The sequence below is a fragment of the Loxodonta africana genome, chromosome 19, assembly GCF_030014295.1.
Source record: "Loxodonta africana isolate mLoxAfr1 chromosome 19, mLoxAfr1.hap2, whole genome shotgun sequence".
NCBI lineage: Eukaryota > Metazoa > Chordata > Mammalia > Proboscidea > Elephantidae > Loxodonta > Loxodonta africana.
The window spans coordinates 12,186,094-12,202,521 of NC_087360.1; the positions used below are offsets into that span (position 1 = coordinate 12,186,094).

The following is a 16,428-nucleotide window of genomic DNA, read 5'->3' on the forward strand; positions in this document are numbered from 1 at the left end:
TATTGAATATACCATGGACAGCCAGAAAATGGACAAATCTGTCCTGGAAGAAGTACTGCCAGAACTTAGAGGCAAGGATGGTGAGACTTTGTCTCACGTACTTTGGACACGTTATCAGGAGAGACAAGTCCCTGGAGAAGGATATCATGCTTGGTAAATTAGAGGGTCAGCGAAAAAGAGGAAGACCTTCAATGAGATGCACTGACACACTGGCTGCAACGATGGGCTCAAGTATAACAATGATTGTGAAGATGGTGCAGGACCGGGCAGTGTTTCATTCTGTTGTACACAGGGTCACTGTGAATCGCAACCGACTTGGCGGCACCTAACAACAGCAAGGCGGGCCAGAAAGAAAGGCCTGGTGATCTACTTCCGAAAACCAGCCAGTAAAAACCTTAGAGATCACAATAATCTGATCCACAACCCATCTTGGGGATGGCACAAGATGGGGCAGCATTTTGTTCCGTGGTGCACGGGGCTGCCACGAGTCTGCGGGCGACTTAACGGCAGCTTCAACAACAACAACAGACTATTTTCAGCAGCAGTGAAGCTCCTCAACACTTGTGACTAGAATGCACTTTCCTGTGTCATTTCTCAAACTTCTGTCAAGTACACATTACCTTGATGATCACCAAATCTTCATACCAGCTTACTTCTGTTCAGTTAATATCTCCTCTTTAATTAACTCTCTTCCCTCTTGCCTGCCTTCTTTCCTCCCTTCTGTCCTTCCTTCGAATTTAGTCTCCTTCTAAGCAATTACATCTATGAAATCACACACCTCGTGTGTTCATGTGTCCAGGTACCAGGTAAAATCATCTCATTTGTCGCCAGTGTAGTAGTACTGAAACTTGGGAAACATTGGCTTGGGAGTAAGATTGTTTTAATCTACATATTACCCTTTCTAAATAACCCTGGCACATACTTTGATCAGTCTGCTAAAAACCAAAGAAACCAAACCCATTGCCTTTGGGTCGATTCCCATTCATGGCAACCCCATCTGTTATAAAGTAGAATTGCTCCATAGGGTTTTATTAGCTGTAATCTTAAAAAAGCAGATCATTGGGCCTTTCTTCTGTGGACCCACTGGGTAGGGTCAAACCATCAACCTTTAGATTAGTAGCCAAGTGCAGACAGTTTGCGCCACCGGAGATGGAATTTTTAAATTATTTTGTTTTGTTTTCTTCTCTGTGCTTTTCTGTACCTCTCTCGGTTTTACGATAAACACTTACTTGCTTTTGTAACTAGAAACCATAAATGAATGTTGGAAAATAACTAAAACATCATCTACATTTTCTAAACATGGAGAGTGGGGTGAAGAGAGATTGTGGGGAGCATGCCCAGACATTCCCCAAGCTAATCCATGAGTGGGAACCATGGTGGCGTAGTGGTTAAGAGCTATGGCTGCTAACCAAAAAGTCGGCAGTTTGAATCCCCCAGGCTCTCCTTGGAAACTCTATGGGGCAGTTCTCTGTCCTATAGGGTCACGAGTTATGTCCGTGGATAACTGTGAGTTAATGCTTAGCTACTCTGTAACCCCACCCTCCCCTCCTTCTTCCATTTGTTGGAGACGAAGGAAACTTCATCCCCACCCCTCCATCCCCACTTTTCTCCCCAAGCCAGCTGTCACGGGGTGTGTGTAGGACAGGAAACAGGATTACAAGATTGACAGTGAGTCTGCCGTTTCAGCCTGGCTGTTATCACAGCAGACCCCTGAGAGCCATGGTCCTCACTTGTCACTACTGACTACAACCTGGTGGCTGAGGACATGGTCCAGAATATTCTGAACTAGGGCCACAGTGGAAATAACAGGCAGTTTTCCCCCAAATCAGGTAAATTTTATTGTGCATGTACTAGGAACCAAGCCCTCTTCAGGCATTTGCTCATGTAATTTTTACCACAACCCTAGAAAGTAGAGGCTAGTTTTATGCCCATTCTACAAATGGGGATACTGAGTATCCATAAGGGTAAGTCACTTGCCCAAGGTCACATGCCAAAAGATGGCCAAGCTAGGATGGAAACCCACGTTTGTCTGACTCCAGAGCCTTCTATCTGAGCCACTCAGGTTCACTTCTACTACTGCCCAAAGGTCATTTCTAGACAAGGGGGCAGATGACCCCGTCCACTCCCCTCACCTGGCCAGTGGCTAAGTTCAGGCTTCTGGTTCCTTAATGCAACCTTAACATGGCTACGAAGATACAAGTGGTTCTAAAGCTGGAAGTTTTGATCCAACATGTCACTTGCTGAGTGCCTACTGATTACCAGGAGTCCCCGAGGGTAGCACAGATGGTTAAGCACTCAACTACTACTCGAAAAGTTGGTGGCTCGAACCAACCCAGAGGCACCTCAGAAGACAGTCCTAGCGATCTGCTTCCAAAAGGTCACAGCCTTGAAAACCCTCTGGAACACCGTTCTACTCTGACACACAGGTTAGGAAGTAGAATCAATAGGACGTGGCAACTGATTAAGTTGGAGGTAGAGGGAAGTGATCCGTGATACCTTAAATGCATTATCCCATCTGCTCTTGACCTTGTGGGGAGAAAACCAAAAACCAAACCCAGTGCCGTCGAGTCAATTCCGACTCATAGTGACCCTATAGGACAGAGTAGAAATGCCCCATAGAGTTTCCAAGGAGCGCCTGGCGGATTTGAACTGACGACCCTTTGGTTAGCAGACGTAGCACTTAACCACTACGCCACCAGGGTTTATGTGGGTAGAAGCAGGCATGAATAAATAAACTCATGGACACCAGGCTTGAAAAGCGTGATTTGCCTCCTGCTCCTTTACCTGGAGAAGGATGTGACCTTTACCTGCAGAAACTGAACAGACTGGAGCTTTAACAATGACTAAGCTGACGAGGTTATAAACAACCATCGAAATCAGAATGGGATGGAATTTTGAACACTGCAGGAATAAAACTTGGTGCTCTGAGCCTAGGGCCACAGATAATTTGACCCTTCTCAGCTAAGATGTGATGTTTGCTTCTGCTGACGATACGGCTAAATCAAACTCCAACTTAATAAGCCGAAAGCCAACATTTTTTTTAAATAATAATTTAAGAACTTGGTTATTTTAGCCACAAGAGCGTCTTAGGTATGAACTGAATTGTGCTTGCCCAAAATATGTGCTGGAATCCCAATCCCTATTTTAATTAAATGCAATGTAGTCACCTTCCATAAAGCAAACTAATGTAATGTAATCAATCAGTTGAGGTCACACCAGCGTAAGGTAGATCCTAAACCTAATCACTTCTGAATTATAAAAAGAACAGCATAGACACAGAGATGCACACTGAGATGGGGAAGACAGAGACCCTCTGAGGACTACAGAGCCAGATGAATCTAAAAGCCCAGGAAAGCCAAGGACTGCTGGCTACCGGAAGCTGAAATAGACAAAGAAGGACCTCTCCCTAGAGCCACATTCTGAATACGGACTTCTAGACTCCTAAACTGTGAGAAAATAAGTTTCTGTTCTTTACAGCCATCACTTGTGGTATTTCTCTCATAGCACCCTAGGAACAGACCATCAATTGCTCATACGCAAGTTCAAGGTTCAAGTTGAAGCTGAAGAAAATCAGAGCAAGTCCAAAAAAAGAAAACCAAACCCATCATTCCTGAGTCAATTCCATCTCATAGCAACCCTACAGAACAGGGTAGAGCTGCCCCATAGGGTTTCCAAGGAGCAGCTGGTGAATTCGAACTGCCAACCGTATGGTTAGCAGCTGAACGCCTAATCACAGCACCACCAGGGCTCCGGAGCAAGTCCACAAGACCCAAAATATGACCTTGAGTATATCCCACCTGAAGTTAGAGACATCTCAAGACTAGATCTGACACACTGAACACTAATGACTGAAAACCAGACGAATTGTGGAATGACATCAAGGACATGATGTATGAAGAAAGCAAAAAGTCATTAAAAAGACAGGAAAGAAAGAAAAGACCAAAATGGATGTCAGAAGAGACTCTGAAACTAACTTGCTGTTGAACATTGAGTAGCTAAAGCGAAAAGAAGAAATGATGAAATAAAAGAACTGAACAGAAGATTTCAAAGGGCGGCTTGATAAGACAAAGTAAAGTATCATAATGAAATATGCAAAGACCTGGAATTAGAAAACCGAAACGGAAGAACATGCTTGGCATTTCTGAAGTTGAAAGATCTGAAGGGGAAATTCAACCTTCAAGTTGCAATACTGAAGAATCCTATGGGCAAAAACATTAAATGATGCAGGAAGCGTCAAAAGAAGATGGAAGGAATACACAATCACTGTACCCAAAAGAATTGGTCGACATTCAGCCATTTCAGGAGGGAGCATATGATCAAGAACCAATGATACTGAAGGAAGAAGTCCAAGATGCACTGAAGGCACTGGCAGAAAACAAGGCTCCGGGAATAGAAGGAATTCCAGTTGAAATGTTTCAACAAACGGATGCAGCGCTTGAGGCACTCGCTCATCTATGCCAAAGAAAGGTGATCCAACAGGATGTGGAAATTATCGAACAATGTCATTAATATCATACATAAGTAAAATTTTGCTGAAGATCATTCAAAAGCTGTTGCAGCAGTACATTGACAGGAAACTGCCAGATATTCCAGCCTGATTCAGGAGAGGATGTGGACAAGGGCTATCATTGCTGACGTCAGATGGATCTTGCCTCAGAGCAGAGAATACCTGTGTTTTATTGACTATGCAAAGGCATTCGACTGTGTGGATCACAACAAATTATGGATACCATTGTGAAGAATGGGAATTTCAGAACACTTAATTGTGCTTATGAGGAAACAGTACACAGACCAAGAGGCAGTCGTTTGAGCAGAACAAGGGGATACAGGATGGTTTAAGGTCAGGAAAGGTGTGCATCAGGGTTGTATCCTTTTACCACAGTTATTCAATCTGTCTGCTGAGCAAATAATCCAAGAAGATGGACTATGTGAAGAAGAATGCAGCATCAGGATTGGAGGAAAGACTCATTAACAACCTATGATATGCAGATGGCACAACCTTGCTTGCTGAAAGTGAAGAGGACTTGAAGCACTTACTGATAAAGATCAAAGTTACAGACCTCAATATAAAGAAAACAAAAATCCTCACAACTGGACCAATAAACAACATGATAAACACACCTGAAGAGTGCCGGTACATGCACACACCTGAAGAGAACGTCACAGTTATTTTTAACAAGCATGCCAAATTAGATCTGGTAACCCTGCTGTCTAAAAACAATTTCCACCGCAAGTATTTCTAAAAATTTCTAAAGCCACTGTTAAAACCACAAAACTGCTGCCTTTCTCTCTTCTTCTTCTTTCTTCCATCTCTTGTCTTTTTTGGAATGATTATGTCCATCTGCTTGAGTCTCCCTTTTCATGCCTTCCAGAAAGGCCAAAGGAAAACATCCTAAATAACCTGTCTTTATTTGGAAACACTAAACTCACCAAAAGGATCCCTGGTGGGGCAGTGGTTAAGTGCTCAGCTGCTAATCAAAAGGTCAGCAGTTTAAACCCACCAGCCGCTCCGCTCCACGGGAGAAAGATGTGGCAGGCAGTCTGCCTCTGTAAAGATTACTGCCTCGGAAACCCTATAGGGCAGTTTTACTCTGCCCTATAGGGTTGCTATGAGTCGGAATCCACTTGAAGGCAATGGTTTTTTTGTTTTGTTTTGTTTTTGGATTAAACCCACCAAAAGGGGGAAAAAAATGAAAAGGGATCAAGATGTATTTCTAATTCTCTTGCCATCTGGTAAATTATTTTGGAAGCCTGTGAAGAGACAGAGAGGATGCCTGACAAAATTGGCAATGCTTGTACAATCCTGTCCAATCGGACCAAATTCCCATTTGCTAGAGTCCCTTCTATTCATCATATCAGCGACTGCGACCACAGGATATGTAAAAATACCAAGGAGTTTTTAGCACCCACTTCCAATCTCCCAGTGCCCTGGAAAACACATGGTGTTACGTCTGTCTGTATTTTACCCCCACGAAATCAAGTCATTAACTTCCTTTTCATTTACCAAGAGCAGTTGCCAAAAAAAAAACCTTTCATCACTTGTGGCTCTTGGGAAGAAAGAGAGGGGGACTTCAAGAGGAAGAGAGAAGGGGCTTGACAAAGACAAAGGAAGAGAGAGGAGGCTTCACTGAAGGCAAAGGAATAGAAAGTTGGTTTCATGAAGATAAAGGAAGAAAGAAGGGGCTTGACAAAGGGAAAGGAAGAGAAGAAGCAAAGAAAAAAGAGAGAGTGGTAAATTTTGTGGTCTGGGCAGGCGGAGGAAACCCTGGTGTCGTAGTGGTTAAGTGCTACGGCTGCTAACCAAACGGTCGGCAGTTCAAATCCACCAGGCACTCCTTGGAAACTCTATGGGGCAGTTCTACTCTGTCCTATAGGGTCGCTATGAGTCTGAATTGACTCAACAGCACTGGGTTCGATTTGATTTGGACAGGTGGAGATCACCAAACTCCCTTGCACCTTCTCATCCCTAGAAGATATACTCTCCAGGTTGTCTGATAGGGCAAACCCCAGGTGACGATTATCAGAAAGTTGGCTTGGAATGAGATCTTCATCCTCAACTGCCTCTTTCTTGGTGGGTAACAGGGCCCCTTGCTCTGATGCCTGGCGTTCTACAGCCAAGAAGGCTGATGGATGGAGGCACTAGATTGTTACTGGTTCACCTGCCCTGTATGAACAGGAGTGGGGGATGGGAAGGACCCCTGGTGCTGCAACAGTTAAGCACTTGGCTCCTAACCAAATCCTGGCTGTTTAAACCCACCCAATGGTTCTCTGGGGGAAAGACTTGGTGATCTGCTTCCATAAAGCCTAGAAAACCCTATGGGGCAGTCCTACTCTGTCACTATGAGTTGAAAATTGACTTGATGGCAACTAACAACAATAAAGATGTTCCAGGTTCTACACTAGGTGTCTTATATGCGTTCCCTCATTTGATCCTGGCAAGAACCCCATTTCACTGGAACAGTTAAACTTACTCGTTGCCATTGAGTCCATCCCAACTCATATCCACCTTATAGGACAGAACAGAACTGCCCCATAGGATCTCCAAGGAGTGGCTGGTGGATTTTGAACTGTCAATCTTTTGGTTAGCAGCCAAGTTCTTAACCACTGCTTAAACTTAGAGATGAGCACATTGAGGCTCAGAGAGGTTAATCAACTTGCCCCAGATCACATAGCCAAGAAGAAGTAAAGCTGAGCTTTAAACCCAGGTCGACCCTATCGTAAAGCTCTCGCCAACTAACTTATACTTGACAATAGGGAGTGATACGGAGCGGGGAGTCTAGGAACCCATTTTCTTACCTCTGCATTCGTGACATTCTGTGTAACTCCATGTCATCGCTGCCCCGGAATCCTTTGGCAAAGGGATTATTCTCGATCTTTAATTGGGTGATCTGAAGGAAGAAGAGAACAATGATGTTCACTTGATTGCTACAAGATGACCCCGGGACATGAGTACGTAATAGCGGTCACAGAAACCCAACTTCTGGCAACCCAAAGAAGCAAATTAAGCCAGTCACGTCAACAGGATTCACCACTTCACTGGAGTGAAGGCTTTGAAAAATGTCCTTCATCAGACTGCTTTTAAAAGGGGAGGGGGGGAAAGCTGGATTTGGTTTGCTCGTTAATTGGATGCGTGCACTTGAATCACTCCAGCCATGTTAGGTATTTTGGTTTTTTCTTTAATCCTGGCATTTTGTGTTTCAAACACAACGAGGCCTCCACACTTGGTCCCTCCTCCCCTTTGGAAAGTTGCGTATGTTGGCGTGGTGGTTTCATGTCTGAAGTGTGGTAATGTCCATTGGAAAGGGTCAGTCTAGCCACCTATTTCTGGAGAAAACACGTTCTGGTTATTGTTTCCAAATACCCCGGCTTGTCTCATAGCTCACTTCATAGTTTCATAGATAGTCTGCCAGCTCAGGTGGGAAATGGAGCCTAATAAACACCAGGAAATGCATATATATATGTCCTTGTCAGGTGCCGTTGAGTCGGTTCCAACTCACAGCTACCCCATGTACAACAGGACAAAACACTACCCGGTCCTGCCCATCCTTACAATTGTTGCTACGTTTGAGCCCATTGTTGCAGCCACCGTGTCAGTCCATCTGGTTGAGGGTCTTCCTCTTTTTCACTGACTCTACTTAACCAAGCATGGTTAATACTCGCATGAGTACTTAATTTAGAAATATTCGTGTAGTATTTCTAAACCCATTTTTAAAACCAGGGCTCCATATAAAGCCAAAATCCAAAAAATAATAATAATAATTTAAGAACTTAGTTATTTTAGCCACAAAAGTAACTTACTAACCCACTGCTATGGATTGAATTGTGTACCCCCAAAATATGGTGGCACAATGGTTAAGCGCTTGACTGCCAACCGAAAATCAACTTGATGGCATCTAACGACGACAACTATATGTATGCATACACACATACATACATATATACACATAGCTATAGATTGAAAAAACAAACCCACTGCCATCGAGTTGATTCCAATTCATAGCGACCCTATAGGACAGAGAAAAACTGCCCCATACCGTTTCCAAGGAGCAGCTGGTGGATTCGAACTGCTGACCCTCACTCACACACTCTCTCTCTATATATATACAATTATAACATATATAATAGCTATCACCCAACTCCCAAACTCTACAATTTCCTAAACAAGGAAGATCAAACCCTCTCCTTGGGACATCTGCATTGCAATGAACAAAGCTTAGGAACAGAACAGGGGTTTCTGAATCTTTTGGTTTAAGACTCAGACCTTTAACAGAAACCACCAGCACACATGGTATTAGCAGGAGCAGACCCAGGTGACAGAATGCATCCACATGGAGTTCGTACACCATGTATGTACTGTGAACTTCATGTGCTACAAGTGTTCCCTAAAAGTCAAGTGTAAATGGAATTTTCGTATATTGAATCGCTTTAGAGGCCCAGGACAGCATTAATCATGTTTTAGTCATTCAAGACTCATCTTTTCAATCACTGTTATATCTATCTAGCACCTGTGCACTGATTTGCTTAGCACTACTGTTGAAATCAAACTACTTTTTACTTAAACTCTTTCACACAGAAATATTGTATCATCTCTATATTGGACAACCTAGAATCACTTGCTATTCAATAAAAAGAAAATGATACCAAATTTTCAAATATGGAAATCTTGGACATTTTAAGTATATTAAATTTTCTCTACTGGTCTCTGGAGGAAGCTCTATACCCAAAACTTGCTTTTTCTTTGTGGCAAAGGGAGATGAGAAGCTTTTAGGAAGGTATTTAACACAATGGAGCACAAACAGTTAACGTGTTTACTGCTAATCAAAAGGTTGGAGGTTCAAGTCCACCCAGAGGTGCCTTGGAAGAAAGGCCTGGCAATCTGCTTCTGAAAGATCAGCCACTGAAAACCCTACGGAGCACAGTTCTACTCTGACACACATGGGGTTTCCAAGAGTAAGAGTCAATTCGATGGCAACTGCATGTAGTACTGAGTTAAGACCCCTGAGAGAAGAATAAAAAGATAATTGAAAAGAGAATCACTTTCTCTCTGCGATTCCACCATATTCGAGTACCCCCAAAGTCATCTCATTGACCACCAGCAGTACAGTTCTAGACTTTGAGAACCTGTGTAGAATGGGAGTTAATGCATGTACCCCATAAACTTGTCCATTTGTGAGGGAGGCGTTCCAGCATATTCTGTGTTTTGGAAGAGATGGCTGAGAAGGTTTCCTTCTAACTCCAAGATTCCATGATAAACATAAAATTACTATACGTACGCATATGTGTGTATATTCACAATAGAAATACATGTATAATTAACTTTTTAAAAAATACGTCTGTGGGTATGCGTGTATACATACACCCTCTCTCTGTTCATTTAGTTTTACAGACTCATTCCTGCAGGTTTGAGTCTGTCTGGGCTCTTCAGAATGAATAGAAAAGTCTTTAAAATTCTTCTGAAAGACAGTCTTAATAATGTATATTCCTGAGTCCAGTTCTATTTTAAGAGTCTAAAAGTCTATCACCTAATGGAATCTGCCTTTCCCACTAGGGTTTCTGGGGAAATAAAATACAACTCAATTAACCATAAGTCTTTTTTAATAAAATTCTCAAAATTTAGGTAAAAATTCTCAAATTTTAAGTAAAAATTAGATCACGTAAAAAGGGGTGGATGTTACTTCGCCACAAAGAGAAATGAAGTCCTGCTACATGACACAACATGGACGAACCTTGAAAACGTTACGCTGAGTGAAATGAGTTGGTCACGGGGGCAAATATTGTATGATCCCATTTATGTGAAATAGGCAACTGTATAAACAGCAAAGCCTATTAGTGGTTAATGGGAGGCAGGAAGGGGTAGAAGTGGACTCATTGATTAGGGGGCACTAAATTCTGTGGAAACCCGCACGGTGGTTAAGACCTACGGCTGCTAACCAAAAGGTCAGCTGTTCAAATCCACCAGGAGCTTCTTGGAAACTCTATGGGGCAGTTCTACTCTGTTCTATAGGGCCACGATGAGTCGGAATTGGCTCAATGGCAATGGATTTTTTTTTTTTTTAAGTTTCTGTTGGAGCCCTGGTGGTGCAGTGTTAGAGCTATGGCCACTAACCAAAAGGTTGGCAGTTTGAATCCACCAGCCGCTCCTCAGAAGTGCTATGGGTTTCTGTTAACACTGATAACATGATAAATATAATCCATGTCATGGAATTATACACATAAAAATTGTTGAACTGGCAAATGTTTTGTTATATATTTTTACTACAATAAAAAAAAGAGCAGAAACCCGGCCCTTCCCCCCACCCCGCCACAGTCACTGAAGCAGGTCCCCAGAAACATTAAAGAGAATGAAGGTGAGGCATCAGGCTGAATTATCACCTTGTTTTTTCATGATGTCACTGCCCCACCAGGAGTTCATGACAAAAAACTGCCCCAAGGAAAAAACAAAAAGAATGTAGGCTTTGACAGATGTTTTTTATCAGCTAAAACCATTTGCTCAAACCCATTGCTTATACCTCAGACAAGTTTTCTACTACCTACCTAGTTCTCGCGCTTATCACCATAGCTTTCAAAAATTGGATTGGATATGATAAGCACAGTTTGCTATATACTCTATTTTTACACAAATAATATGCACCTTCTACATTTGTTTACCAGCCACACCCTCCTCCCCACGAGATATTTTCATCATCACCGCTATGCCAATTTTTTTAACATGTTGCTGTGAAAAAAAAAAAAAAAAAGCATAGCGAGTTTACAAAAACACCTCAAGGGGGGAAGCTGTGGTTAGCAAACAAACGTAGAAAGCGTGCATTATTTGTGTAAACACAGGAAAACACTTAGCTGAGCTGATCTTCCATATATCTTACTGTGAAGACTGAGCATATATGTTTACAACCAAAAAGCTACGTGTTGTCAAGTCAACCTCAGCCTATGGACACGGAGTAGAACTGTGCTCCATAGGGTTTTCAAATGGCTGATTTTTTTGGAAGTAGATGACCATGGCTTTTTTCCAAGGTGCCTCTGTGTAGGCTTGAGCCTCCAAACTTTAATTATATGCACCACCCAGGGACTCCACATATGTCTACAGGACATAAGAATCACCCTTGAGAAATGTTAACATACAAGCTTATCTGCAGGTAAAAAAGTCAGTCTGACTTTGTTTACACCCAGTCACATACGAAAACCCTGTCTATGGAATTCCCTCTTAACATGCTGTGTGTTAGCTCATAAGTACCCAAACTGATACACCTGGGTGTCGAAGTTCTTCCAAAGGGCCCCACTGAAGCCACCTCTATGTGCCATACAAATATACTCCCCTCAAATCACCACAAAACTGGATATCCGGAAGTGGGGGAAGGGAGAGCTAGGGGTGGGAGAAAGCAAATATAAATACCAGTTCCAACCGGTGAGACAGAGGTTGTAAAAATTAATGAGAATAATTGTTGTGAATTCTTGCTTTTGGGGGGGGAAAAAACCTCTCATGAGGGCCAAAAATCTTAATTATTTCTCTCTATTAGGGGTTCATTTCCTGGTCCCAACCAGAAAGCTCATACCTCATAAATATAGGCTCCCTCCACAATGATTTAAGCAGGAGGAAAATGCCATTTAATGGCAATGTCAGCTAATACCGGGGGACAGACATGTTCGCATACACAGCCATTGTTGCAAGAGCAGAGAAATGCAATGCCCACGTGACCTTTTTTATAACACCTAAATATTTCTAGGGATTTCTATGGGAGCTGCTGACAACCGCAGCGTCAACCTCACAAAAACGTGTTTCACAGAGTGAGCATCGCTGGGGAAGATTTGGAGTTTTCAAATATCTTTTTCAAGCTGTCAACCATCTGGGGAAATAACTCCCAAATCCAGCTCAGGATCACAGCTGGGCTGAGGAAATATGTCGCGTCATCAGGAGTCCTGTGGTATACGGGCTTATGACTACAGGGTATGGGTAAGAAATGAACACAGCCACATACCTGCCTCCACCTGGTACCTGCATCCATCCAAGTGAAGAAAGATAACCCTGAAGGCATGGAGCCTTTCTGACCAAAAATTCTTCGCTTGTATTTTCCCAAACTGCCCTGGCCAATGTATCCCATCAACTGCTTTCCTTTCCCACTTCATTTGTCCACAGCGTGATGCTAGACAAATAGAGTCCTTCCTGAACTGAAGACCTGAACAGGGAATGAGCTAGCTAAACCACGAAGACTGGCATCTGTAGTTGTGTTTCAAACACAGTAATAAGAATTTATTTAAAGCCCATCCCTTCAGATACTGAAATAGTCAAGGAGTTCCATTTGGTAGGTAAAGAGATTTCCATCTTCTGCACCTTTGATGGAGTTGGCCTGTTAGTAAATGGATCAGTTAAGTAATCAATCAATGGAATGATTACTCATAGGCTTGGTACTTACTCTGGGCCAGGCATAGCACAACACACTTTCTATGATCTTTCCCATTTAATCCTTACAATGCCCCTCTGAGATGGGTTCTATTATTATCCCCATTTTACAGATGGGGAAACTGAGCTAAGTAATTTGTCCAAAGTCAAATGGATTTGAACCAGGCAGTTTGCCTCCAGAGTCCATACGCCTAACCCCACAAAGTGGTGCATAAGAGCTTGGCTGGGTTCTGCACATGAAGTCATGAGTCTAAACACCAGACCAGGTGGGACAATAAAGTAAGGAGACTGATTCCACAAATCACATACAATCCTGGCCGCTTATTTCAATCACACATCATATATCCATGAGGGGAATGTTTGCAGGGGCCTTGGACTTGACTGCTTCAGACTTGCCCTTGACAAAGAAAAAAAGGTGCCTTTTGGTACTCTACAAATAAGAAATGGGGTAAATTCCATATGGGGTGTGTGACAGACAGGTGTCTCCCATGTCTCCCCTCTTCTGGGTTTCAAGAAAGCTGTCAAGCTAGCTGAAAAGACCTTTATGAACAGTCCAGCTGGGCGCCCTGACACAACTGAGAAAAAAAAAAAAACACACACACACACAATTTCTGTGTGTGAACCCTTTATGTGGTCCTCAAACCCACACACACCCAAACGAGTATTTGGTGACATGCATTTTCAGACCCATGTGCATTTGGGCACAATCCGCTAAATGTTCCCATGCTCACGTACAGACTGTATGAAGCAGGCAATCATTCATGCACAATTATCATTAAATATACTGACCGGGGAGATATTGTTTTTTAATAGAGATTTTCGGGGGTGTTGGGTATGATCATGAGTGACTGATGACAGTTTTACAGGTAAATACATATGTCAGATTTATCAAATTGTATACTTCAAGTACATGCTGCTGCCGTTGTTGTGTGCCGTTAAATCAATTCCAACTCATAGCGACCCCATATGAAGGAGCAGAACTGCCCCAGAGCGTTTCCTAGGCTGGAATCTTTATAGAAGCAGATCACCAGGTCTTTTCTTCTGCAGAACAGCTGGTGGGTTCAAACTACTGACCTTTTTGTTTGCAGCTGAGTGCTTAACTGTTGCACCACCAAGGCTCCTTCAAATATGTGCAGTTTATTTTATATCAATTATGTCTCAGTAAAGCTGTGGAGTGGGGGAAGGAAGAAAGAAGAGAGAGGAAAGGAAGGAGGAGAGAGACAAAGGGAGGGAGAAAGAGGGGGGAGAGAGACAGAAGAAAAGAGGGAGGGAGAGAGAAAGGAAAAGAAGAAAGAGAATACCTAAGAGTGTGCTCCTGGGACCTAGCCACCCCTAATGGCCGCTGTCTAAGACCACAGCTACACAGAACCCAGGAATTTCCCCTCGCAAAAGGCCTGAGCACCCACAAGTTTCTTGGCAGCTCACATTCACATTTCCATCCCTTCCTGACTTTCCTATATGAACCTGGGCTTCCCTGGGGAAAAAAAGAAAAGGATCTGATATATTTTTGGCCCCTCTGTCAGGTCTGGGAGCCTCTAAGCATATATATATGGGGAACTGAACTTCCTTATTGCTATTTTTTTCCTGTGACCGTCACCACAAAGTTAAACATAGGTTTACAGCAGACACAGGGAAACAGGTTTCCAGCAGCCAGACTCAAATCAGCCGGGAATATTTTTGCAACTTGCAGGGCGTTTGACCTTAGCTTTTTTCTCAACAAGTCAGGGGATGGGGGGTTGTGGGGAGAGCCTCAGAAAAATCCTCCTTCCCGTTCAAAGAGGAATTGGGAAAAATATCAACGAGGAAACAAAGAACCTGAATGACACTATAAACCAACTAGACTCAACAGACATATATAACACTCTTCCCCCAAGCAGTACAATATACATTCTATTCCAGTGCACATTGATCATTCTCCAGGCTAGACCACATTTTAGGTCGCAAATCAAATCTTGATAAATTTAAAAAGATTGAAATCATACAAAGTATTTTCTCTGGCCACAACAGAGTGAAGCTAAAAATCAATAACAGAAAAAAACCTGGAAAATACACAAACGTATGGAAATTAAACAACACACTATTAAACTATCAATGGGTCATGGAAGAAATCGAAAGAGAAATCACAAATTTCTTAGAGCCAAGTGAAAATGAAAAGTACGACATACCAAAACTTATGGGATGCAGCAAAGGCAGTACTCAGAGGGAAACTTATAGCAATAAATGCCTACATAAAAAAAGAAGATCTCAAGCTAACAGCCTAACTCAACAACTCCAAGAACTAGAAACAGAAGAGCAAACTAAGCCCAAACCTACCAGAGGAAAGGAAATAACAAAGATCAGAGCAGAAATGAATAAAATCAAAACCAGAAAAACAATAGAACCAATAAAACCAGAAATTGATTCTTTTGAAAAGATCAATAAAATTGACAAACCTTTAGCAAGACTGACAATGAAAGATACAAACAACCAAAATATAAAAAAGGAAGAGGAGACGTTACAACTGACCTGACAGAAATAAAGAGAATTATGGCAGAATATTATGAGTGACAGTATAGCAACAAACTGGATAAGCTAGATGAAATGGACAAATTCTTAGAAATACACAACCTACCCAAACTGACTCAGGGAAATAGAAAGTCTCAACAGACCCATAACAAGTGAAGAGATCAAATTAGTGATCAAAAACCTTACAACAAAAAAAAAAGTCCTGAACCAGATGGGCAATTCAACCAGACATGTAAAGAAAAATGGACACCAATACTGCTTAAACTCTTCCAAAAGATAGGGAAGGAATACTCCAATTCATTCTATGAAGCAAACATAACCTTGATACCCAAACCAGACAAAGACACCACAAGAAAAGAAAACTACAGACCAATATCTCTTATAAATACAGATTTTAAAATCCTCAACAAAATACTAGTGAACAGAATCCAACAGCATATTAAAAAAGTCACATACCATGACCAAGTGGGATTTATTTCAGAAATGCAGGGATGGATCAACTTAGAAAATCAATCAACATAATACGCCACATCAACAGGACGAAAGAAAAGAACCACATGATCATCTTTATGTATGCAGAAAAAAGCATTTGATAAAATCCAACACCCTTTCTTGGTGAAAACTCTAAAGAAGACTGGAATAGGGTAGAAAACCAGAACAAAAAGAAACAAGGAACTGAGAGCAGAATGGGGAGAGTGCTGACACATTGTGGGGAATGAAGCCAAGGCCGTGAAACACCATGTACAAACTATAAAACGAGAATGTAATTTGCCCTGTAAACTTTCACTTAATGCACAATTTAAAAAGAAGAAGAAGATTGGAATAGAAGGGAAATTCCTCAATATGATTCAGGGCATATGTGAAAAGTCAACAACCAACATTATACTTAATGGAGAAAGACTGAGAGCTTTCCCGGTGAAATCGGGAAGAAGACAAGGGTGCCCACTCTCGCCACTTCTATTCAATATTGTATTAGAAGTCCTAGCCAGAGCAGTAAGACAAGAAAAAGAAATAAAATGTATCCAGAT

At 42.1% G+C, this 16,428-nt stretch overlaps 1 protein-coding gene across 1 annotated transcript in view; it reads right to left on the bottom strand.

Moving 5' to 3' along the window:
• The window catches only part of TBX5 (T-box transcription factor 5), a 55,295-nt gene that overhangs the window by 24,498 nt on the left and 14,369 nt on the right, over positions 1 to 16,428 (bottom strand). The window contains exon 6 of the mRNA XM_003419280.4: positions 7,297 to 7,388. Within this exon, the coding sequence (XP_003419328.1) occupies positions 7,297 to 7,388 (92 nt within the window). The remainder of the gene's footprint in view (positions 1 to 7,296; positions 7,389 to 16,428) is intronic.